Genomic DNA, 27,065 nt, shown 5'->3' with positions numbered 1-27,065 from the left:
TGAACTCAGTTTTACCTTGTACATTTGATTTAGCCAGTTAACACTATGTTTGAAGAGTCAGTTTCTTGAAAAAAATCGAACTGTTTTTAAATCAAGGATGTCATCTTCAACCAATTTTAAAACATTTTTTTTTTCAAGAAACAGGGTTCCTGACCTCGCATATCCTACAGCCTTGCCCCTACAGCCTTGCCCCTTTGATGCCACAACCACCAGAAATACTGTTTGTGTGCTGCCACTGCAGGTCTGATCTGCACACCGTATTAGAGATGCATAACCCATCATATTGATACTACCCCTTTCACACATAGATACAGCAGATAGGTATCCCTTTATTGAATCATGGCCTCAATTCATGCTCCCATTACCTGATCCTAAAGCAGGCATCAGCAACATTTGGCACGCGGCCTGCCAGGGTAAGCACCCTGGCGGGCCGGGCCGGTTTGTTTACCTGCCGCGTCTGCAGGTTCAGCCGATCACGGCTCCCATTGGCCGCGGTTCACCGCTCCAGGCCAATGGGGGCTGTGGGAAGGGCAGCCAGCATATCCCTTGGCCCGCGCCACTTTCCGCAGCCCCCATTGGCCTGGAGCGGCGAACCTCGGCCAGTGGGAGCCACGATCGGCCGAACCTGCGGATGCGGCAGGTAAATAAACTGGCCCGGCCCACCAGGGGGCTCGTGCCAAACATTGCCGATCCCTGTCCTAAAGGCTTCACTGGATAATAGCAGCAGCCAATCAAAACAAACTGTGTGATCTTGACAGATATCATAAACTGAGTCAAGCTGGGCCAACAGCTGGATTGGAGGCTTTCAGGTATTTAGGAGCCTGCAAACCTGTGAAAAGGATAAATCTGCAGCAGATAGGAGCTGCTAAAACTACAGTACATTAATGGGAACATTTTAATCAAACAGAAGTTAGGAAATTCAAAGATAGGGTTCACATAGCAATGTTAAATTTATCCCTTTCATTTACTGAATGCTTTGTGATGGGCCCTGTAGGATTAAAATCTCAACTTTAATGTATATACAATGAAATCATATGAACACAAAACAAGCCTGATTGCTCATATGAAATACCATAATAAAAAAGTCATATTCAAAATACTTGATCATAGACTCTCAAAGCTCATAAATCATCCTTTTCTGCCACTCAAAATAGAGTTTAACAAGGATAAAAAGCCTTACCTGCTGTTGTGGAGAAGTTAAATTCAGGGATATTAGAAGTTTCTGCAGAAAAAATAAATAAATACAAGAATTTCTAATAAAAAGCCTGTGAAATACTGGCTATATAAATGAGCTGCCAAGTCACTTTCTGATTTCTAGTTCACACTCTCCTCTTGTTTGCACTTGCATGAATCAGTAATAATTTCTTTTAAAAGATGAGTGAATTGCTTCAGAATAAAACTTTTGCAAGTGAAAGGAGAATTAGGCCTCTGTCTCTAAATTCAGAGATCAGGAGAGTGAGTTAATTATGTCCCTCCTGTTTAGCATACAATCGACCCAATTTAAACCATGAAACATATTCCCATATTCCACCATGATTGACACCATATAAATGTGTGCAATGAAGGAGGTGGATATTTAAAATTGTTTCAAAAATATTTTGAGTAGTTTTAGCAATTATGACACAGGGCCAGAAAGGGTTAAGTAACTTGCAGGCTAAATGGCCCAAATTCAATCTTTAAAGACATATTAGAGAAGTATATAAATGGTAACTAGGGCTATTCCTTATAAATAACTAATATCGCTATGTTAAATAGACTAGAGCTTTGAAACGCAAACCTGTATTGTTAGAGAATTAGAGGTAGTACTAATCGTATGTATTTACTTATATCTTGTTAGATGTTAACCATGTAAACAGATGGTTCCTGTCTGTTTCTATATCTATTGATGCACAGATAAAAAGGGAATATTAACATTTAGATGGAACCTGGGTGTAATAATTTCATTGTCTATACTTCTCTTTGAAGCTTGTAGTAAACTGTCTATGAACTGCTTAATGGATAATTACCTTATGCTGATGAATGCGACTAATTACCTGTGTATACATAGGAAATAGGTAATTCTACTTCAAAGCAAATATTCTTTACCCAAGGAATGCATGCTGTCCGGAAATTATATAAAGGGCTTTTGGGACCTGATCCTTTCACCTCAGATTTGCTTAAGCTTCGTCAGGGGAAGTTTGAGTCGCAAGACTGTGGTCTCCAGTGCATTCTGAATCACCCTGATATTGGAAATGGACATTGGACTATATCCTTATAAACTGATTCTGGAAAGGAATCTTTGTAACTCTGAAGCTCACCATCTCTACTATGAAACTGACCTAAGGACTCTATGCATTTCTGTATGTATAATGATCTCTTAATCAATACTCTCTCTCTCTCTTTTCTTTGAATAAATCTTAGTTTAGTTCATAAGAATTGGTTGTAAGCATGTATTTGGGTAAAATCTGAGATATTCATTAACTTGATGGGTAATGTGTCTGATCCTTTGGGATTGGTAGAACTTTTTCATATGATGAACAAGATTTTCAGTAATCCTCATCATACGTGACTTGGTGGTCTGGGTGGAAACCCAAGGCTGGTTTACTTTAAGGGAACTGTGATTTTGGCTTCTGGGTAACCAGTAAGGTATTGTAGAAGCTGTTTTGTTGCTCGATTGGTAAATCTAAGTATCAGAATAACCACCAGTTTTGGGGATTGTCTGCCCCATTCTTTGCAGTTTGCCCTAATTGAGCAATCTCACCATGGCCCCCCTGTGACCCTGGTCACAGCAATCTTACTGAATTCACTGTTCAACACAGAACCAGCATTCCTGCATATTTTCTAAAATACAAAAATGGAGAAAAATACTATGTAAAGATAAGCATTACCTGTCTGGTTTGGCTCCGGCCATACACTTAAAGTTCCATCTAAAAAGGAAAGGAGTTTCTTTTGATTAACAGTATCATATGAATTTCATATTTTTAAAACTCTATCAATGCAAACTTAATGAAAGGGGGTGGCTAACCAGCCAATATGATAACCATTTTTAAGGTTGTGAAAATAATGATCATTGGCCAAATTTAACACTAGTTTAAACAAGTACAACCCTACTGAATACAAGAGAGTTTTGTCTCTTACACCAGATCTGAATTTGGCTCTCATTCTAAGCTTTGTACTTGTGTAAAATAATTCTCACCTTCAGCACTTGTTCTTTCTAGTGAAGTTGTATCTGTGTAATAGAACAAAAATAGAAAAAAAGTAAAAATGTACACAATAAAAAGGTAAGACATAAGCTAAATACATCAAAATATGAGAAATGTTAAGAAAATCTTGCCTGAAGCATTAATGGGGTAGGTGATAAAAGTAACGATAGAGGATTCTGCAGCAAAATAAATAAATAAATAAAAATAGAGAAGCATAACATTAGTCCTCAAATTTTTATTTGTACGAAAATGGGGCCAGATTTTAAGCTCACTACGCCCACAACTGGGGACAGAATTTCAAAAAGTTAAGACTCCAGTTTAGGCATCTGAAGGAAGTGTCCAGATTTTCAAAAATACTTAGAACCCACTGAGAACAAGAGGTACTTTTGAAAATCTGAATAAGTGCTTGAATGGGGATTGCTGGTAACTGAGCTTTTTGTGGAAAATTTTGCCCTTGGATATTTGCTCCATGTATAGCAGATTAGTCTGGTGCAGCCTGCCCAGTAGCTATGAACTTCCCCACCATTCTTCTACTGAAGCTGTGACAGCCCTGCCAGTCTAGTCCTGTGACTCTCTTGCAAAGATTACCAATTGTTCTGAATTGTGGTAAATTATGTGTAACATGGTCATATAATTGTCCATTGTGCCTACATACAGCCATTTTTGCTAATAATTGACAAAAGGATGCATATAATTGCTTCGGCTATATACATGAAACAGGAAAAAAATGTAGCCATAGAAGCAGGAACAGAGAAAACCAATGTTGAGGTGAAAATTTTAATCAAACACAAGTTGGGAAATTCAGACAAAACTGTAACATTAAATCCATTTATTTCCATTACTGAATGTTTTATGACAGGACCCTGTAGGTTTACAATCTCAGTTCTCATGTATATACACAATGAAATCGTATGAACTCAACCCACAGTAAGACTGATTGCTAATGCGAAATACAATAGTAAAAAAATAATATTCAAAATATTAGAACATAGACTCCCACAGCTCATAAACCATGCTTATATATATATATAAAGCCTTACCTACTGTTGTGGAGAAGTTAAATTCAGGGATAGTAGTTTCTGTAGAAAAAATAAATTATTTAAATATAAGAATTTCTGATAACAAGCCTATATAATACTGGTCACTTAAATGAGCTGCCAGGTCTCTTTCCCATTTTTATTTCAGACTCTCCTCCTGTTTGCACTAGCATTAATCCATAATAACTTCTTATAAAAGATGATTGAGTTACTTCAGAATCAAACTTTTGCAAGTAAAAGGAGAATTAGCTCATCTGTCTCTAAGTTCAGAGATCAGGAGAGTGGGTAAATTATGCCCCTCTTGTCTGGAACATTACTGAAACAATTTAAACCATGAAATGTGTGCCCATATACCACAGTAGTGGACACAATACAAATGTGAATAATGAATGTGTTGGATATTTAATAATAATTCAAAAATATTTTAAGTAGTTTTAGCAAGCTCACTGAATTCACTTTTCAAACAGAACCAATATCCCTAAATATTTTCTAACATACAAATGAACAAAAAAAACCTCCATAAAAAGAAGCATGTACCTGTATGGTTTGGCTTTGGCACCACACTTAAAGTTCTGGCTGAAAGGGAAAGGAGTATATTTTGGATAACTGTAAAATATCAATTTAACAGTTTTTTTTTAAAAACTCAGCCAATGCAATATTAACTGTGGGGTGGCTAAACAGCCAGTATAATGAACCTTTTTTTCAAAGTTGGCCAAATTTAGCCCTGGTTTAAACAAGCACAAACCTATTGAACACAGTGGAGTTTTGTCTGCTTACACCACATCTGAATTTGGCCTTAATTCTACAGTTTTTACTTGTGTAATACATATAATTCTCACCTGCAGTGCTTGTATCTGAACTTGTAGCTGAAAAATACCAGAATATAAAAAATTATAAAAATGACAACATAAAAAGTAAAACTTAAGATAAATAAATCTAGATATGAGAAATATTAATTTCTTGCCTGAAGCATTAATGGGGTAGGTGATAAAAGTAACAATAGAGGATTCCGCTGGGAAAAAAAAAAAAAGAAAATAGACAAACATAAAGTTAGTGCTTTATTCATTTATTTTTTTCTAAGAATGTCAGGGCCAGAGTTTCAAACTCTCAAGACCAGTAAATGGGGACAGAATTTCAAAAAACTAAACCTACAATTTAAGCACCTAAAAAAAGGTAGTCAGGTTTTTAAAAATATTGAGTATAGATTGAGAACAATGGGTGTTGAATCTTGAAAATCTGAATGAGTTACTGAATGGGAGATGCTGGTAATTGAGTTCTTTTGAAAATTTTGCCCTTGGTGTTTTTAATGCTCCTGAAAGACAGAGATTAGTCTGGTACTGTCTGGCCAGTAGCAATGAACTTCCTCACCTTTCTTCTGTTTCAACTCAACCTTGAGCTGTGACAGCCCTGCTAGTCTAGTCCTGTGAATTTGCTGAGCAAAGATCATCAATTTTATTGAAATATAGAAAACTGTAAGTAATATGAATTATCTATTTTGCTTCAAATTAGCTGGTTTTGCTAAAAATGAAAAAGGATGTAAAAAATGTTTCAACTACATACATGAAACAAAAGAAAATTATATCAATACAAGCAGGAACAAAGAAATGCAGGGAAAAAATCGGGAATGTATGCAGCAACTTATTCTTCAATGCACACAGTTAAAATGTCTTTCCCCCATTGCAATACAAGAGTAAACAGTGTTCAAAGGGCACTGTAGCTCAGAGGACAATGTAGCTCAGGTACAACTTGTGATATCTCAATGACTACTTTGAAGGGCTCTACACAACTGCTTGTCAAAGTGTCAGTAGACACCAGTACTATGATTTTTTCTGAAGGGCTTCCTAACAAGGTGATTTCTCATCACAGAAACAAACCTGATTCCCATCTATTGAACTGTAATGCCACTTAGTGGGAAGACCCATGAAACTACTATAAGATCTATTACAGAACTATTAACAAATTCAACCTCAAAGCCTGGTGGGGGTATACCACAGAGTGGAGAGCATGCTTGAAATTTGCAAGTCAGGTTCTATGGCATGTATACATTAATATACATTCTATTTGACTAATTTTTCTTTTAATTTAAAAAGAAAAAAAAAACCTCTACAGTTCTTTCCTATCAGTTGGAGATAAAACCAGTGAGTCATGATACTTCTACTTGAATTATGGCCAAAAAAATTCTAACTCTATTACTCATGGCTTTTAACTATGAATTACAGGTCTGAGTCAGGTTTTTTTGGCATTGTAACCTGAAATTCAAGGAAGAAAAGGAAATGCCCCTCAATGCTAACAATAAAATGCACATACTCTGTTTATAAGAGTCATTTCAACACAATCACAAAGAAAACTTGTTTTGCTCTATATTTGTCCCTGGTTAACTCTCAATGGGCAGGAATTCTCAGACATTTTTATTCTCTTCATAGAGAGATTCTTGGCCACTGTTTAGTCTATTTCCCATCCTAGGCATTCTTGGCTTGAATCTCTCTTTACACGTGTAAAACTACAATTAAGACATAGAGTTAAAATAGATGTAATTGGGAGGAAAATCAGGCCCTACATCATCTACATTTAAGGATTACGAAAGAGAGGAAAAACATATATATTTTCTAAGACAAATTAAGAAATGCAAAAAAAAATTGTATGCAAAAATGAGCATGAGTCTGTTTCGTTTAACTCAGGCAACTCACTTAACATTCTGGAAGGGAAGTTTTGTTTTGTTTTAATAGAATATTAATTTAATATTACAACAAATGCACTTTCCCAGGCATCTTTGGTACCTTATTTCAAGTGCAGATACTTCATGCTAGGTAAAAAAAATTTCTATGGATGATTACAGTAATTTCATAATATGTCATTTCTATAAAATATAATTTTGTACACTACATGGGAATTGTTCTGCAATTTGCTGGAAAGGGCAGAATATATCCTTATGCATTAAACTGTTGTTACAAAATGGGTCAAATATTCTTTTTAGATGTTATATTCTGCTAATTTCTGAGGAAGCTAATCTGACACCTATACCTAAAGCCACACTTCCACCTTTGCTTCTCTCCTCAAAGTTTCTTCTAATGTCATCTGGCAATGGATCACAAACCCAAAATACAATAATTCCATAACTCGGGATGGCATATATTTTGTTCCCCATTTTACCTAAAGTATTATTTACAGTATAGAGCCACCTCCATAAAAACAGTCTTTGTTTCTTCAGCTTCTAATATGACTCCTCTAACCAGTGTCAAAAATTTCTGGCATTTATTATCCTCTGGTAAAGTAAAAAAAAGAGGCCCAACCCACATTACAAAACATTAGAGAGACAAGGTGGGTGAGGCAATATCTTTGACTGGACCACCTTCTGCTAGTGAGAGAGACAAACTTTTGAATTATACAGAGCTCTTCTTCAGGTCTCAAAACATGACAGACATCTGTAAATGATCGAGCAATGTCAAACTAATAGCTTCAGTATATGCAAAAGGCATCTCTCACTGTCAACCAGCTAGGGTAGGTTCTACAAGTGTGACTATGGTGAGATTATTTTTACAGTTGTTTGGTACTTGGAAGAATTGTGTGTTGCCAGCCATGGTAAGTGAAGTCTTCCCTTTATTCCCTTTATTCTCGGAACAGATACACTGCTACATTTGTCGGACCACCAGCAGGTGAACAGAGATGGATTAAGGTTTCCTGGGGCCCTGTACCACAGCAAGAGGGGGGCCCCTCCCCACCCCTTCCACCTTCAGCCCTACCCATGGCCTCACCCCTTTCTATCCTTTCCCTGGGGCCCACCCCTGTTCCACTCAGGGTCCCCTCCATTCAACCCCCCCACAACCTGTTTGCTACTTTCTGCCCCCCTCACTGCGGCCCCAAGACCAGAAAAGCTCTATCCCCCTGCCACAGCCCCAGACCACAGCAGAGAGTCAAAGCTTCCCCAACCCTGAGGACATGACAGATAGCGAGAACTTCTCCAATCCTAGGGCCGCAGCGGGGGTCCCAGTGCTGGGGCTTTTCACGCTGCCCCCCGGCTTCTGCCAGCATCGGGAAATGCTAGGGGGTTCTCCCGCTGCCCTCTGGCATCTGCCAGAGAGTGGGGTCGGGGCACGGGGGCTTTCCCCTCCCTGCCTACCTGGTGGCCAGTTCCGGGACCCCCAGTTGGCTGGGGCCCCTGGGCACAGGCCCCATAGGCTCAGTGGCTAATCCAATGCAAGTGAGACAGGCTTGTTCAATCTCTTTACTAGTTCAATCCTTAGCCTACACTGATGCTGCCAAGAAGAATGTCAATCACAGCAAACTGAAGTGATGTTTATGATCTATTTGATTGTCCAGAAAGAAGTCACATAGGCCAGGGCATGGTAGTCACATGATAATGTCCTTTTAACATTACTCAGGTAGGTCAGATCGGAACCAGGGATCTAGAGGTGAAAGGCTCTTTATTATTTTACCATCAGTTCTAAACTGTCCATTCCATCTTTCCTATGATGAATTATGTTCCTAAGTCACTCAGAGTATGTTTACACCACATCTGGGAGCAAACCTCCCAGTTCAGGTCTACAGACTCATGCTAGAACCCTAAAAATAGCTGTGTAAACATTGCTTTGACATTGTGACTTGGGCTGGAGCCCAGGCTATTTTTAGCTCACTAGAGCTAGCCCCGCTAGCAGAAATCTATGCTAGCTCCCAAATGCAGTGTGGACATTACTCGGAAGCTTTTAAAAAGCCAACTCTTCATTCTCACATCTCCTAATTCCAATGTAATCGTAACTACGGAATTGCTAAATTGCTGCTAGCAAAGTGGGGTCCTGGTCCTTGACCCAGGCTCCTAATGCTATGGTAATACAAATAATAAATAAAATAACAACAAAATATTTTGAGGTTTTGAAAAAATGTCCTAAGGCAAAATTCAGCACTGGTTAAAAACGCACAAAACCTCACTGAACATAATGGAGTTTTGTCCGCTTACATCAAGTCGGAATTTGTCCCCAATTCTACAGTTCATAGTGGGTAGAATAATTCTCACCTGAAGTGCTTGTCTTTTCTAATGAAGTTGTATCTGTGAAAGAAATATAACAATAATAATAAAAAATAATAAAAAAATAAAATAAAAAGGCAAAATGTAGGGTTGATACATCTAGATATCAGATAAGTTAATAAAATCTTGCCCGAAGCGTTAATAGAGTAGGTGATAAAAGTACCAATAGCTGATTCTGCCAAAGGGGAAGAACGTTGGGGAAGAGGCATAAAATTAGTGTTTTCATTTTTTTGTAAGAATCTGGGACCAGATTTTCAATTGCTCATCACCTATAACTCAGGACAGAATACAAGAGCTCAAGATCCAATTTAAGTACCTAGAAATAGCCACATTTTCAAAAATATTCAGTACCCAGCAGCTGACATTCAGAACAATAGATGTTGAGCACTTTTAAACACCTGGCCACTGATCAAGTGCCTGAATTGAAGTTGTTAGTAGCTGAGCTCTTTTGATAATTATGTCCTTGTTTAGTACTCATAAAAGAGAGAGATTAGTCTGGCCAGTAGCAATTAATTTCCCCACCACTATTTTATTGCAGAATACGGTCCTGCCAGTATAGCCCTGTGAGTCTAGTCCTGTGACAATTTTGAAAAAAAGATTCCCAATGATACTGGATTGTGGCAAACTATACGTAATATAATGTTTATTGTACCTTAAATTAGCGGTGTTTGATAACAAATGAAAAAGGATGTAAATAAATAATTCAGCTATATACATGAAATGAAATAAAATTATATTAATACAAGCCATGAAACAAAAATGCAGAAATGTTGGGGGGTTTTTAAAGTCAGGGATGTATGCAAAAGCTTATTCATGAACACACACATTTTAAAAGTATTTCCACACAATATAGTGTAGAAGTAAATAGTGTTCGGAGAGCAGCCTAGCTCAGATGCACCATGTGACACCTCAGTGACAACTTCAAAGGGCTCTATACAACAACTGCTTGTCAATCTGTCAGAAAAGACCAGTACTATGTTTTCCAAAGGGTTGCTAAGAAGGCGAACGTCATCAAAGAAACAAACATGATAAATGTACTAAAAAATAATGATTATATCAGTTAAGAGAGAATTGCACACAAGACACAAGCAACCTATTTCATGATGCAAAGGAGGACAAAAAGCTTCTGATTCATAGGTTAGATTATTTTGGAAATAAATTTATTTTGGCCTACCGTCTTACAACATCGCTTGTACAGTACACTGTTACTCCTTGCTCATGGGATTAACAGCTAGGCACAAATCCTTCAACTATAAGGATTCTGATGGACTATTATGATTACAATTAATTTTCTAGAACAATTGAGGAATTCAAAAGCAGGGATTAGAACTGGTGTACATTGCTAATAGATATTGTCTCAGCTGGCAGTGGGACAGGGGATATTCTGTGAGCAACCAATAAATGAGGCATTAGTATGGAAATTGCACCTTGGCCTTAGCTACAGCATTTTGTTTAGCATGGGCATTCAATTGATTAGAAATGTGGCAGATGGGGACCAGTTCTGCACAGCAAGGCTATCTTTTGTAATAAAAATACATATGTATATACAATTATTTCTATTTAAAAAGTAACGGATGCCAAAAATGTTTCAATAAAGTGTTAAACATTAAATAGTTAGCTGTGTGCTTGTGTATCAATTTTGTCCACCCACATTCTGCTATAAATAATATTTTTATGGATGATGTTTATCCCCTGAACATCTTGAAATGTGTTTTTGGTATTTCACCAGCTGTGTTTGTGTGGTGGGAGGTGGGAGGAAATCTCCATGTTGTCTTCACTTCCCTTCCGTCCCCCATGAATTATTCACTATTTAGTGGGGTGTCAAAGGCTATTGGCCAGGCAACTTGAATGTATCATTCCATTCCTGAGACAGTTACTGATAACTGGAGTGATTCCACTAAGAATAGAAGAGTTTGTCTAGATGGTACATACAATTTTATTCTTATGAAAAAATAAAACTAGACTGATGAAATATAGGAACTTACTTACACAGTAGTTTCTTTGCATTACTTCAATTATCATGAGGCGGACACTTATCTGCCATGAATTTGCAATAAATCAGAATGTTACAGTTAGTGATTTGCTTACCAGATATGGTTTCTGAAGATTTTGCAACTGATGATCTGGAAGTTACATTATTTGCTATAGAGAAAAAAAAATTAACACAGTTTGTTAGGGGAAGCTGAATCTATTATATTATATCTAATATAACCATCTTTATTGGTCTTTCATTCAATAGTGTTAACTGGGAGTATTCACCAGTAGAGGGCAATACCTAACTGCTAAAAGGACTTTAGCAGAACCTCTCTGGCTCCAAGAGAAGAGAGAGATACAAAATCTCTTTTAGAATACCAACACAATCCTTAGTAATACAGAGGGATCACTCTGAGACTCACATACTAATAAAGAGAGTCTCTTTTCTATGGAAATGAGACAATTTGTATTACAAAATGTAAAGAAACCTCAGTTCATTTTTGCTGGACATGATATGTTGAGCTAAACTAAAAGCAGTAATTATGAAATACATCTAGATGAAAAATATCCTGAGAGATATTAAACCATCCATGTATGTTTTATGGCAGTTTTCCCCCACATTGCTTGCTAGTTTTAGCTAGTATTCTGTCCTATTGGTAAAGAAAAGGATTTTCTCAAGGAAAAAATCCAACATAAGGGCCAAATCACTTTAGTCTCATAAATACAGTAATCCTATTGAAGTCAAACTGACTTCAGTGGAGACACTGATTTAACTGAAGTTACACTAGGAATCAATTTTGTCTGTAGGACTATCTGAGTAAGACAATCAGTATTTGGCCCCCAAGTTGGAGGCCATGAAAAGGGCCATGGTGAAAATTGCCTTGTAAGCCAAATTGTTATGATTCAATATGAAGTATGAAGATCTACTATTTATTTACACTAAAATCAAGCAACCACAATGTTCCTGAGTGCAAAAAGCAGATATCAGTTTTAAGTCCTATAGAGGATAGACTCAAAGTCAAGTTACAATATTTAATCCTATAAGAAGTGTGTTCTAGAACTTTGTGTTCTAGAGTTCTTCTGTGGAAATGTTTGGGTTTTTAAATATTATTGTGATTAGGCATTATGCCATCTATAAAACTCTTTCTAACTCCACATTGGTCTTTATGGAGGTTCTTTAAGATGTAATATTATTTAAGTAATATGTATAATTAACTTTGTGGAAATAATAATGATGAGATGCTAAACAAAACAGCTGCTTGTGAAGGTGAATTGGATACTGTATAAATTATCTTCTTCTGCTTATCCCATCAACTGCGGTTGCCTCCATGCAAGCATCCACCATATTCATCTGTCCAAGGCAGCACTAAAATTCACCTGCTTTCCATCTTCTTTGATGCAATCCAACCATTGCTTTCTTGGCTTTCCTCAGGGTCTCTTTCTACCACCCTCACCTGCCAGGCTATTTTCACCAGGTCCCCTTCATTCATCCTCTGCCTGTGTCCAAACCAGTGAAGTCACACTTCCTGGATTTTGTCAGCCACATCATGGATTTTGACTTCCATCCTAATACTTTCATTTTGAAATGTGTCTCTTTGTGTAATTCCTCTTATGGTGCAAAGACATCTAATCTCAAAACAACCATAGGCGTTGAACCTATGATCTGTTTATTGTCTATGCTTCTGCACCATAACCATTGCAGGGTGCAACTTTGTTCTATATGGTTGGGCTTTTAGTCTCAGTGGCATATGCTTATCATATACAAACCTTGAGATGTTATTCCATACACTCCCCACTCATGTTCAAACTCATCATCTTCCGTGACCCAGTTGCTAAAGCACTTGAACTGGTCAGTCTACTCGTTAATCTCTATGTTCATTTCCCGAGGCACCTCAAATGACCCACAGGTCCTCAGTATTATTCATGTTCATTTTCATGTCGTGCCAGTTTAGATGGTCATACGACTGGCTTGCTATTTCTGCTAGGTCTTCTTTGAGGGTGCCCTTCTTGCTGTGTCATCTGCATATAGCAGCTTCTCCCCTTTTCCCATTGGGATCTTCCTGCTTATATAGTCCATCAATATGATAAACAGCAGTAGCCTTATAACCAACCACTTTCAAAGGGACTTGTCATTTCAAAAGCTTTTCGGATCACTGTTTTATGTGATCTATATAGGGCGTTCACCATAGTTATTAAATCTTCCGACACTCATATTTCCTCAGAACTGGTGTCAGAATTCTTCTGTCTACTTTATTTCCAATCCTACTTTATTGTGTGAGTTTCTTATGTTTATAAAAGCCCAGAAGCTGTCCTGTTGGTACTCTAGCTGCTTCTCTATCCCTTGCCTATCTCTACTACAAACACGGGACCTGCAGTTCCTCATCTTTTCCTAAAGCCAAACTGTTCATGTTCATGGAGGGGCTCCACCATTGCCCTAATCCTAGCATCCAAGACGTGTCCCAGTATCTTCATCTCACGTAACAATAGCTTTATCCCTTGGTAGTTTTCACATTCATGGATGCTTTCCTTCTTCTGGATTGGTACCCAGACAGACTTGCACCCGTCTTTGAGAATTCTCTTGTCTCTCCATGCAGCTTTAACCACTCTGTTCATCCATCTTATGCCTCTCTAACCCAAGACTTTTGCCAGGTCCTTTGTCACCACCTTACTGTTTTTCATTTCCTGGGCTGAATTTCTCACCTCCTCTGCTATGTCAAGCTCAGGTACCACATGTTGGCAACTCTGCCCTAAAAGGGTTAGCCTCATTTAAGAGACTCTCAAAATATTTTTTCCACATCAACTTCACTTGTTCATGTGTTTTCTAGCAGTCTCTCCAATCATCATTTACAAATGGTGTTATAATAGCATCCTCCTTCCCTCTGCATCTTATTTTTGCAATGCTATACGTCTTTTTGCCAGCCATCTGGAGGTTGTTTACAAGGTTGGCATATAAATCATCTAGGGCACTCTCTTTGACCTTCTTCACTGCCTGCTTGGCAGCTCACTTTGCTTCTTTGTATTTATTTTCATTTACTCTCAATGTATTCATTTATTTTTCTTTACATACCATTTTCTTTTTTCAGATTGCTACTTGCATGTCTTTAATCCATCACTACTCCTTTCCTTCCCTGCCTTTTCCTGATCTGTATTGTCCATAAAGCTCTCCCACCACACAATCCCTGTTCTTTTGAGGTGATTCCATTCCTTTTCAGCCAGACATTTATCCTGTACTGCTTGCACAAACTTCTCTGACGGACTTCCCCTTAACTCCCGTACTTTAATCTTGTTTCTTTTGAGCTTAGTTCCCTCCTTGTCCAACACTCTGCTGGAATTTCTGCTACAAGAGGTTTGTGTTCAGTGCTACCGTCTCGTTAGGTATCACTTTGCAGTCCACAACTCAATTCCTCTGAGATTTCCTTACCAACATCATATCAATTTGGCTTTGGTTTCCACCACTGATGTATGTAAACAAATGATTCTCTCTCTTTTGGAACCAGGTATGGGTTATCATCCATTGGGTGGCAATACAAATGTCTAGTAGCACTTTCCCTTCCTCATTTATAGTGCAGAGACTGCATTTCCCTAAACACATTTCACAGCACCATCTGGCTGTGTGTTTCTGGCTGTGTGTGCATTCAGATCTCCCAGTCCCTCAGGGGCTGCTGTGTCCACTAGTGCCTGTCAGTCTTGGAGGAGACTTTTCTTCCTCATCACATCCTTGTTGAGGTGCATATGCTAATATCACAAACATGACTCACTCTTTAACTTGGACTCATACAGCCATCAGTCTGTCACTTACTCCAGTAATTTTCAAACACCATTTTCTTCAGCTCTCCTCTAACAAGCACCCTGATTCCGCTATGCCCCCTTTTGTCACCCACATGGAAAAGTTTGCAATCTAAGCCCAACTCCTTTGCTGCGTTCCCTGTCCATTGTCTCCTGTAGACACAGAACATGATACCTCTCCTTACCATCAGCTACTTCCATACCTTTTCAATATAAATTTATAAAATATGTAAATTAATGATTAAGATGGAAACAGTTAAATAAGCATTATTGGACTCAATCTTTGGGGTTTAAGTGGGTGAGAAGGAGAATTATGCTCCAGTGTGCATGCAAGCTCGCACAAAAAGTAAAATCCATCTCCCGCACAGGCTTGCTCCTCACAGGCCCAATCTTGCTAAGTGCTGAGTACCACTTGCCAAGGTCCTCAGTTCCAATTAAATTAATGGGCATTGACTGTACTAAGCTCCTTAAAGCATCCTGCATCTTGAAATGGTCAGCATCTTGCAAGGTAGGGCTCATGGAATTCACACCTCTTCTGCCCCCTACAATAGTTTTGCTACCATGAAAACAATGATGTGAATAGGAACATGCTTGGGAGGAGCAAACAGATGAGCAGCAGCATCCCTTTCATATAAAAACAAAATGCTACTTATTCATATTCTCTAGGACTAAGGCCCCCTACTCAGGTCACACCAACAGAAAACCATATGAACAAATTTCTACTTTCACCTCTCCTCCTCATTCAGCCCCCTGTGTGGATTTTTTAGTGTTTATCAGGTCAAGCCCCATTAATCACTGAATACATAAAGAGCCAGTTTTTCCTGAAGTAATAAACAATGAGCCAGTTGCAAATCTGGAGGCACCACATGCAAGGGGAGAGAGCATTTTCTTCTGGATCACAAGCCTGCCTCCACTTCCCCAACAGCAGTGTGGGGAATATGGGTAGGAATTATTACCGCGAGTGGGGTTTTCTATTTGTCAAAGTGCAGATTTAGGCCCATTGTTAGTATTTTATATTCTAATTTGCCACATAATCATTAGATGCAAAACTGTTTCTTTGTTGTTCAGGTTTTTGCCATTTCTCAACAGAGTTAAAACAAGCAGATCTTTCTGGATAAACAGAAATAATACTTTTTACATTACCAGATTTGTGAATATCAGTTTTAGACTGTGTAAAAAAATAAAATAAAATCTATGCATTATTCAAACTCTCTTAAAATTTTCAAATCACCTCCCACATTGTTGGACCTAAGTTCTAGACAAAGAAGTAGCCAAAGTTTATTTTAAGAAAGCTAAAAAGTCCAGTCTAAGATTTCCCCATGGCTGACACACACAGTGTTTGATAACAAAATCTGTACTAGTGCCAAGGAGGTAGGATTTTCCTCTCAGGTTATTAATTTGTGGAGATAGGGAAAGAGAAAATCCTTATATAAATAACTGATGTCATCGTCTCCTCACATCTTTTTCTAGAGTAAAAAAATATAGTCATCTTGAACACCACAATATGAATTTACAATGGTGGATTTTAGTAGAGGCTCTCATCAGCAGTGTGTAGTCTAAAGAGAAAAGAGCGTTCTTTAGACTGGTATGTCTCTCCTTCTGTACAAAAGAAAAAACGGCATATTTCCAGGAGATTTTTTAAGAAGAGCCAGTATCACAAACTGAGTTAAGATGGAGTTATGGTCAATAACATTCCTTATTAAACAACAAAAGCAGTAACTCCTACCCTGTGCTGGTACCACTTCGCACTGCTTCAGCACAAATAGGCCCTAAAGCCACAGTACCCACTCCAGGAGAATTATCTCCATGTGCAAGAACAAGGAGAAGTCTTTCTGAGGTATAAATCAAGCTTAGCAGTTTTTACACCACTACCCTCCATACTGCCATTGTGTAAGGTTTACCTGGGGAATAAGATTCCTTGCACCACAACAGCACCCTGTTCCCATAACACCCCCTTAAAGCAAATCGTGAAAATCATAATTTAGAGCAATTCTGAGTTGTAAGGAGGATAAATTTGTTAATATTGGTGAGGCATTTAGTACAGTAACTCCTCACTTAATGTTGTAGTTATGTCCTTGAAAAATGCGACTTTAAATGAAACGATGTTAAGCGAATCCAATTTCCCCATAAGAATTAATGTAAATGGGGGGGGGTTAGGTTCCAGGGAATTTTTTTTTTGCCAGACAAAAGACATTATATACATTTTAAACAATTTTAAACAAACAATTTAATACAGGTATAAGTTTTAAACAATTTAAAAGAAACAATTTAATACTACAATCATCACTGCTGAGTATACCTTGGTTGAGGTTGTGGAGTCAGAGAAAAGAAGAACAGAAGTACTTGTGGCACCTTAGAGACTAACAAATTTATTAGAGCATAAGCTTTCGTGGACTACAGCCCACTTCTTCGGATGCATATAGAATGGAACATATAATGAGGAGATATATATACACACATACAGAGAGCATAAACAGGTGGGAGTTGTCTTACCAACTCTGAGAGGCCAATTAATTAAGAGAAAAAAAACTTTTGAAGTGATAATCAAGCTAGCCGAGTACAGACAGTGTGATAAGAAGTGTGAGAGTACTTACAAGGGGAGATAGAGTCAATGTTTGTAATGGCTCAGCCATTCCCAGTCCTTATTCAAACCGGAGTTGATTGTGTCTAGTTTGCATATCAATTCTAGCTCTGCAGTCTCTCTTTGGAGTCTGTTTTTGAAGTTTTTCTGTTGTAATATAGCCACCCGCAGGTCTGTCACTGAATGACCAGACAGGTTAAAGTGTTCTCCCACTGGTTTTTGAGTATTTTGAGTATAATGGAGTCAGAGAGTGGAAGAGGATGGATTGTCCAGTTGCTCCTCTTGCTGTTCTTGCAAGCACAGGCACTGACTTTGCTGGGGGCAGAGGGCTCAACCCTCGGCCCATCCACTCCACCCCTTCCCCCAGCCCCCACCCTTGACTCACCTCTTCTCCCCCGCACCTCATCCCCCTTTACTTCGCATGCTGCGTCCTCACTCCTTCCCCCTCCCTCCCCTCCCTTCTGAACGCTGCAAGCCAGCTGATTGCCACGGGCAGAAGGCAGGGGAGGGAGGGGGAGGCGCGCCGAGTCTTTGCTCCTCCCCCCTCCCTCCTGCCCGGGACAATCAGCTGGCTTGCGGTGTTCAGGAGGCAGGGGAGGGAGGGGGAACCTGCGCGCCGAGTCCTCACTCCTCCCCACTCCCTCCTAAACTCCGCAAGCCAGCTGATTGCCGCAGGCAGGAGGTGCGGGGAGGAGAGGGAAGGCCCTGATCTGTGGGGTCTGCCAGCAGGCAGGAGGCGCTGTTGGGGGGTGGGGGGTGTAGGGAGTGCCAGTTGTGGAGAAAGCAGGCAGCCAAACAACATAATAGTGGAGCATTGCACAACTTTAAATGAGCATGTTCCCTAACTGATCGGCAACGTAACAACAAAACAACGTTAACCGGGATGACTTTAAGTGAGGAGTTACTGTACTTAGCTAAATAGGTAATACTGACATACTAAAGGATTTTGTCCTGTCTTATTTTGCTTCCTATTCATTTTAATTGAAGAAACTGAAGTCATCTTCATAGCTTTAACCTTCCAAGTTTGACTTTCCAAGTCATAATTTTCTTCTAGCTCCACACTAAATTGAAAATTTTCAAATTTCCACTGCAAAAGTCTGTATCCAAAAAGAGAACTACAAAAAATTTCTGATTTTGAATAGAGCTTGAATAGAACAGCTTATAATACAACACAGGACTACTTCAGCCACATCACTGTATCCTCTGTTCATGTCATATTTTACAAACTAGGCTGGGGCAGTATTTGGATGGAAGTTTTCCAAGGTACACTTTGGCAACTGAACAGGGAACACAGTCTTCTGTGACTCATATTTGGCCAATGCCACAGAATGGTGTTAGTGAGTTCTGTGTTGTGTAATACTGAAATCTAGCTGATCAAGACTGTACATTATTTAGCTATATATATTCTAATGCCTGAAGGGACCAATCTCCCACATAGCGTAGACTGTAGAACTTCCCTGAAATAATTTTTGTTTCAGCTAGAGCATATCTTTTAGAAAAAACATGATTTAAAGTTGACAGTGATGGTGAATCCATTATGACCTTGAGGAAGCTAATTACCCTCACTGTTAAAAATGTACGACTTATTTTCAGTCTGAATTTGTCTAGCCTCAACTTCAAGCCATTTGTTATACTTTTCTGTGCTAGACTGAAGAGCCCAAATATTTGTTCCCCATGTAGATACTTATAGTCTGTAACCAAGACACCCTTAACCATCTCTTTGTTAAGCTAAATTGATTGAGCTCATCACTGTAAGGCTTGTTTTCCAGTCCTTCAATCATTCTCATGGCAGTTCTCTGAACCCTCTCCAACTTACCAACATCTATCTTGAATTGTGCACACCAGAATTGAACACAGTATTTCAGCAGTGGTTACAACAGTGCCAATTACAGAGGTAGTATAACCTCCCTACTCCTACTCGAGATTCCCCTGTTTATGCACCCAAAGATTGTGTTATACTTTTTGAAAACAGTGTTGCACTGAGATCTCATGTCCTGCTGATTATCCACCATGAACCCCAAGTTTTTTCAGATCACTGCTTCCCGGGATAGAGGCCCCCCCCTCCTGAAAGGATGGCCTACATTCATTGTTCTTAGATGTATACATTTACATTTGGCCATATTAAAATGAATGTTTGTTTGCACCCAGCTTACCAAGAGATGCAGATTGCTCTACATCACTGACCTGTCCTCTTTATTATTTTCCACTCCCACCATTTTGCGTCATCTGCAAACTTTAACAGTGATGATTTTATGTTGAGATATCAGGTCAGGAGCAGATTAGGGTTTTGAGGGGGCCCTGGGCCAGAGCAAATGGGGGGCCCCTCCTCACCTCTTCTGCCTGTAGTCCCTTCCCCATCCCCTGGTGCTCCTGCCAGGGAGTGGGGTCAGGGCACAGGGGCTTGCTGGGCGGGTAGGCACAGCAGAGCAAGGCCCTGCATCCAAAACCCGCTACCTGGCTGGAGAGCCAGGCAGGCAGAGCAAGGCAAACTCCTACGCCCCGATGCTGCTCCCTGGCTGAAGCGTTGGGTGGGCAGAGCAGAGCAAGCCCCCGCACCCCGACCCTGTTCCCCAGCAGGAGTGCCAGGTGGGCAGAGCGGGTCAGAGTGTGTGTGTGGGGGGTCTTTTTCTAAAGGCTCCCAATTGGCCGGGGTCCCTGGGCACGGGCTCTATTGGCCCAGTGGTTAATCCACCACTGTATCAGGTGATTGAGAAAAGATGTTAAATAGTGTAGGGCCAAGAACCAATTCCTGAAGGCAGATCCCTACTGTTAGAAGGTCATTTACACTCTCAAGTATATTATGTTAGAAACACAAATATAGATTGGTCTTAGAAAATTAGATCTGATCAAAAAAATTTGTGGTGAAAATCTTTCCACTGAAAAATATATTTTAATCAAAATTGAATTATTTTTGTGGAGAAATGTCAATTCCAACAAAATAATTCTATCTTCCAGCAAGAACTGTCAACATGAAAATTTTTATTTCAAATAGAAATAAAACATCATTTTGTTTTTTTGGCTTTGTATTTGTATTAAGTGTTATACTATGACACTACCACTGAGTGGAAATTCCTGCCATGACTGAATCTCAGAAGCTTTGCTCATAAACTAAACTGACCAGCTCTAACACAGAAAGACCAATGCAGATTCTATTCTAAATGGTTAAAATAGTCACTCCAGCCATATATAGATATAAAACAGGTACACTTAACATCATATTAAATGCTCAGATTCATATTTAATCCAATGTTTCTGGTAAAAAGACAAAGTGCTGCTAACAATGAATAAACTACCACAATTTCTGTCAAAGTAAAACATCCTGTCACACAAGGTAACAATAATGGTGAGGAGTAAAAACCCAACCCTGAAATTCTTCCACACATATACATTCCCATTTACTTTCCATGTAGATTGGATCCTCAGGCGCATATGATATTTTCAGAGCAGTTTTAGTTTTACATCTAGGACTCATACTGAGTCCCAGGGCTTATGGTGACTTAAAGGTGGCATTATGGGAGGACAGATGGGCTACCTGTTGTGATGCTGTATGATTGAATATGACAATTTATATTATTGATATTGTCACTGTTATACAATTGCAACAACTCTTGTACAAAGTATGGCATGTGAGGTGTCAATGGAAAAGTTATGATTTGCTAAGTATGATTATCCTGTTTATCTGCATGTATCATTTTTGTATCTGAAGTTACGAATTTTGGCTATGTCCTGGCATTGTACATATCTGTTGTATTGCTGGGGAACACCCATCAAGGAAGATTTACATTAAGGCCAGACAGCCAGGTATTGATGTCCCATCAAGGACACTTAGCTCTCACAATGGGCCATAGAAGAAACTCATTCCCTCCAGATAGCTCTTCCTGTGAATGCCTTGGCAAGAATATGGACAATGGCTACCCCCTGTGAGTCAACAAGCCAGATAAGGACATGCAATATGCTCATGTGACCCTGGACTCCATCTTAGGCCAGTAACTTTACACAAACAGAGATAGTACATTTCCAGGCACATGGCAAAGAATATAAAAAGTCCCATAGATATCTCCATTTTGCCTCTTTCCTGTCCTGATTCTCTGGACTGTGGAATTCCAACTAAAAGGAGCATTTTGAACTATGGACTGAGGACTTTCCAACCTTTTGGAAGTTACCAGAGAGATTTCACAAGCCAGCAATCTATTACATCACTGCTACAAACCTTATATAAAGAGTTGGCAATTATTTGTATGTATATGATCTTTTAACTATTATGAACTCTCTTCTTCTTTTCTTTTATATTTAGATCTTGAGTTTTAGTTACAAAAGTACTGGCATCATATGATCATTGGGTAAAATCTAGGTTATATATTGATCTGGCGGTGTGGCTGATCTCTTGGGATCAGAAGAACCCTATGTTTGATGAAATTTGCCATAACTACTCATCACAGAGTTCAGTGTCTGGATGGTGAGACAAGGGCTGGAATGCCTAAGGAGACTCCATTTTTTACTTCCTGTTCACCAGTGTGGTGATATATGTTTACTTTTGTTACTGGCTTGGTATAATCTAATGATAGAATAACCACAAGTTTGGGGTGAGTCTGCCCCTATTTCTCAGCAGTTTGTTCTGAATTGGACATCCTCAGCTGTGACCTACTGAGACACGGTGACACTTGTCACTGACTGTTGGGGGAAAATGGATGGGAGACAACCGCAAAGGTGCTTGTTCATCAGGGGCCCATTTCTCTTTGTGACAAATTAGCAGTGAAAATGGCCAGCTAATTCAGACACCCTTGAGAGTTGTACCAGGCAAACATGGAAAAAGTAGGCATAATATTTTTGCCCCTGTGCTGACATTACATGGCCTTTCAAGATTTCACTGTAAATGCAGGGACTTATCATTTAAACAAACCCCATTTGAGTGCACCTCTGATATAACCTCAGGGCTGTGGTGAAGCTGATTACCTCATTTTTTCTGGCCGGCTGATTTTCAAAGAGCACTTTGATATCACAAAAGAGGGAGGACAATGAAAAGCAGGAAGAGAAAGAGAAAGGTCAAATTTAAGCTCTTCTAATGGATACAAAGCACAAGCTATGTGAGTCAGCAAACAGGGACACTAAAGTCACAGAATTTTCTCCATGTTTAGTCATCTGGTTAAAACACAAAGGTTTCTATAGGTTTTTAAATTTCTAAATTCAAGAAAAAATAGTAATAGGAATGATAAACTAACTTCTTTTTTTAGCCCCAATCTGGAAAAGGCTCTCTGTCTTCCTTGTTGCATGCCCCTTACATCTCCTCCAGTGTACAGTAATAAATGTAGCAATAAGTCCCAAAGCAATTATTTCCACCCAACTTCTAAAGCACAGTTGAAATCCTCACTTGGGACTCCCCTTCACAAGCTGGGCAGTGGCTGTGACTACGCAGTAGCTGCATTCCAAACTTCTGCCCAAGGGCTGGAGTCTCAGACTCCACTCCCACCTCTCACGTATTTGGGGATAATGTCAGAAGAATAAGGGGGTCTCAGAGCCTGGGCTCCAGTCCGAACCTGAATGTCTACACTGAAATTTTATAGCCATGAACCAAGTCAACTGACAGATCTTTTATTGCAGTGTAGCTGTATCTTTTAGGGGTTCCACAGACCCAAGATACTGTTCTGGTTGACAGCTCCAGATTGAACTGTGTGTCAGGCTGAAGATGTCCTCTGCCTTGGGCAATCAAGGGCAGAGAAGGTTTGTATAGACCACTCACCACCTCCAAGTTACCCTGCCACTAATAGACCCTTTGTCCCCACAAACCTACTCCCCTGACCCCTGCAGTAGCTCTAGAGTGATTACTACAATCATAGCGCTAAAGTAAAGAAGAGGGAGAGGGCTGCACAGAGAAGAGGACACCAGGATACAGTCTTGAGGACTGGACAGAAAAGTCTAGAGGAAGCAAGGTGCCTAAATTGTGTTCATGTAAAAGAATGCAATTAAAATCAACAATTTTTAGGCTCCTAGTGGTAGTGAAAAATAACATATTTTTATGACACTGGTTCTGTGAGTGAAGCAGAGACTGTAAAGTCATACTTACTTTCCTCCTTCTGGTTTAAAAAGTATGTATTTAATTTTTTTTAGATTTATAAAAGCCATTGCATGCTCTCTGTGGTCCTTACATAAATAAAAATATACACTACAATAACAATTCTAATATTTACAATTAGTACAAGCATGTTACTGTTTAATATGTAACCTAATGGTTTAATGTTTAAACAGTACATTTCTTCTGATTGTTAAATCATTATTAGAGGTGACCTGTAAATATGCCTTAAAAAAAACTAAACTGTAGAGTTGTGCTAAATGTCCCATATAGGAAAACTAATATAGGCTTTCCACATGTATGTAATTTTAAACTCACTGTTTTCCCCCCTCTTTATATTCAATGAAGTCACAAATAGCTTTATAACAATTTGTGCCTTCCCCTGCATGCACTATAGTTGTGACATCACTAGTCTAGTCCATGTTAGAGCATCTCACCAAACAGAAGCCTATCTGGGACACTGAGCAGATACCACTTCCGTTACAGATTTATTTAAAGTACCCAAATGGGATTATTAAAGGATGGATCTGAGTTTTCAATCTGTGGCACTGCTTCTTTATCAGGCACATGTCATGCTAGTTGTCACTTTTCAGAAATAAGAAAGCTACTAGCAGAGGCCTGAAAAATGTAAACTGAAAAGTACTGGCACATACTTTATGGCCTTGATTCTCCATTGCCTGGCACCTTGTGTAGTTATTGACACCTGTGCAAAGTGTATATGTTCTACCATTTTGATTGTCTGCAATAAACTGATGATCCAGGAGTCTGTGTGATTTAATCAAAGGCAAGAGTCACATTTATACCTCAGACTTAAAAGTAGTTTGTTGCAAAGCAATATTAGACCAGCGGAAGGAAGTAGCTCCTGACATCCTGGTCATGATCTTTGGAGGCTATGGAAATTCCCTTGAACCCTAATCCTGCAAACATTTAAGCCTGGGGCTGAGCAGGACTTTCCCTGCAAACGCTGCTGTGGGCCATGCCAGGGTCCAAGCACTGGAACTGAAAGCAGGGAGCCTGTCTCTCCAGTGCTCTCAATGCCCCTGCTCCTGAGCCCAGGCGGCACGGAAGAGAAAACTGCCTCATTCAAATACAGAGGGGACAAGAGACAGACCAGAGGAAAGGATAGATTGGGACAAGAAGCTTGGGGATGGGAAAGACTGAGACAAGAGGCTAGTGGAGGAAGAGGGAAACTAGGACTGGGATTTGGGATGGGAGAGACTGGGATTGATTGGGCAGGAGACTGGGAATGAGAACCAGTGGGGCAGGGGGATGGAGAAGGGGGAATGACACCAATCTGATGGGAAACTGGGGTGCAGTGGAATAACTGTGACTGGATGGACAAAGAGAATGGGACAAGGGGTTGTGGGGGGGGGCACTGAGATTAGACGAGGAGCACGGAGTGGAAACTGGGAGCCATTGGGATTGGAGACTGGAGATATGGGACTGGAGAACATGGGCTGGGGGGCAACAACTAGATGCTAGAGGTGTTAGCTGAAGTGGCAGAGGACTGTGCAGTGGATCTAAAGGTTCCAAGTCTGCTGGCAAGTCATGTGGGTGTCAATATGATGCCAAATGATGGAACAGCCCCTGTGAGTTGACGGGGTGGTATTATCTCAATTTTACAGATGGTGAACTGAGTCATAGAGAGAATAAGGTGAGAAATATCCACTAATTTTGGGAGCCCAATTTGAGGCCCCCAAGAAATGATTTTTGAACTGCCTTACCCATGAAACCATCCTTGCACTTCCTGTAATCCCCTGCCTTATTACAAAAAATTAGGCAGGGGTCCTATAGGCAACATCTTTCTTTATGACACAACTCTGATTCATCCCCAGAGCAGGTCCATCTTCTGCACTGAATGAAACAGGGGACCTGTATTAAAATGGTATGTGATCATATAATTAAAGACTGTATCATAAAGCATGCACATGGGGAGTGGGCATGTTAAGATTGCATTTCCTAACTTCTGAATGCTTGACTTTGCAACATTAATAATGTTCTTTTATCATAGTTTGTGTGTAGTTTTACAACTATATTACAGTGGACAGCTATTCACTATTCTTGTGTACATTTGCATAGATTTCAAGGGAGTGGTTATAATTTTTGCAAATAACTGTTACAATGATGGGCTAAAAAGGGGTTTGGGGAGATCCTGGGAGCACCCTGTTAAAATTCTGCCCCCAAAATGGAAAGATAGGATGATTTTCTTGCCTCTGACAAAGGAAACCTCTCTGGATACTACTAGACCTTCCCTGACAGAAATGATTTAGTAACAGACCTCAAAAATACTTCTGAAAAACACATATTTTGTCTTTGAAATGTACCAGTTGCACCAAATGGCAAATATTTTCTAAAAATATCCCAGGGAAGGAGACCTTCTATAAGGTCTTCACCTCCATTCCTCCCACCAATAGTAACCCTACACACATACCCTTCCAAATTACACAAGTTGAACACTGTGTTATATTTTCAATATTACTGGTCTAGTGGATAGGGCAGAAGCTACAGACATTATTTATCTTTAGTAAGGCTTTTGGCAGAGTTCCACATGACATTCTCATGAGCAAACTAGAGAAATGTGGTCTAGATTAAATTATGGTGAAGTGGGTGAACAACTGGTTGAAAAGACGTACTCAAAGAGTAGTTATCAATGGTTCATTGTCATACTAGGAAGATGTATCTAGTGGGTTTCCACAGGGGTCTGTTCTGGTTTTGGTACTATTCGATATTTTCAATAATGACTTGGAAAATGGGGTGGAAAGTCTGCTTATAAAATTTACAGATACCAAGCTGGTAGGGGTTGCAAGCACTTTGGAGGCCAGGATTAGAATTCAAAATGACCTTGAAAAATTGGAGAATTGGTCTGAAATCAACAAGATGAAATTCAGTAAAGACAAGTGCAAAGTACTACCACTCAGGAACAAAAAATCAAATGTACAACTACAAAATGGGGAATAACTGACTAGGCGTAGTACTTTTGAAAAGGATCTGGGGGATATAATGGATCACACACTGAATATGAGCCAACAGTGTAATGTTACATTTGTCTAAACAACCAAGTACAGTTTTTCTTTTAAAAGGTACATTATGAAGATTAACAGATTCAAACGTCTCTTCACATAGACCTTTCTCAGCAGAATAGTTGAGGTTACAATCTTACTTCTAAAATAACTTTATGATGACTATCATAACAGTTTTCACATGCCCAGAGCTGTCTTTTTTGGACTGAAGCTTTTTATGCTTGGCCTTCATCTCAAAAGGGAACTTTTGGAAAATTGGAAGAAAATCCAGCCAGCCACTTTTTAAATAAGGGAGAGTGAAACATATAGGTCTGTCTCATCTTACGCTGGGGTTACGTTCCGCAGTCAGTGCCTAAAGCGAAAATCGCGTATAGTCAAAATTACATTGAGTGTAATGG

The 27,065-nt window shown here is 39.4% G+C and overlaps 1 protein-coding gene across 6 annotated transcripts in view; it reads right to left on the bottom strand.

Annotated features, from left to right (window-relative positions):
• Nucleotides 1–27,065, bottom strand: part of ADGRG2 (adhesion G protein-coupled receptor G2) — a 98,862-nt gene that overhangs the window by 48,037 nt on the left and 23,760 nt on the right. For 4 of the 6 annotated variants that reach the window (XM_054006632.1, XM_054006640.1, XM_054006622.1 and 1 more), the window contains 10 exons: nucleotides 11,328–11,381; nucleotides 9,228–9,260; nucleotides 5,184–5,231; nucleotides 5,059–5,085; nucleotides 4,757–4,795; nucleotides 4,223–4,261; nucleotides 3,314–3,358; nucleotides 3,176–3,208; nucleotides 2,868–2,906; nucleotides 1,181–1,222 (listed from right to left, as the gene is read on the bottom strand). In XM_054006632.1, coding sequence (XP_053862607.1) covers nucleotides 1,181–1,222; nucleotides 2,868–2,906; nucleotides 3,176–3,208; nucleotides 3,314–3,358; nucleotides 4,223–4,261; nucleotides 4,757–4,795; nucleotides 5,059–5,085; nucleotides 5,184–5,231; nucleotides 9,228–9,260; nucleotides 11,328–11,381 — 399 coding nt within the window. The remainder of the gene's footprint in view (nucleotides 1–1,180; nucleotides 1,223–2,867; nucleotides 2,907–3,175; nucleotides 3,209–3,313; nucleotides 3,359–4,222; nucleotides 4,262–4,756; nucleotides 4,796–5,058; nucleotides 5,086–5,183; nucleotides 5,232–9,227; nucleotides 9,261–11,327; nucleotides 11,382–27,065) is intronic. The other 2 variants (XM_054006650.1, XM_054006658.1) reach the window with 2 other exon arrangements.

Source organism: Malaclemys terrapin, chromosome 1 (assembly GCF_027887155.1).
Source record: "Malaclemys terrapin pileata isolate rMalTer1 chromosome 1, rMalTer1.hap1, whole genome shotgun sequence".
Taxonomy (NCBI): Eukaryota; Metazoa; Chordata; order Testudines; family Emydidae; genus Malaclemys; species Malaclemys terrapin.
This window is presented reverse-complemented; position numbering and strand designations above follow the sequence as displayed.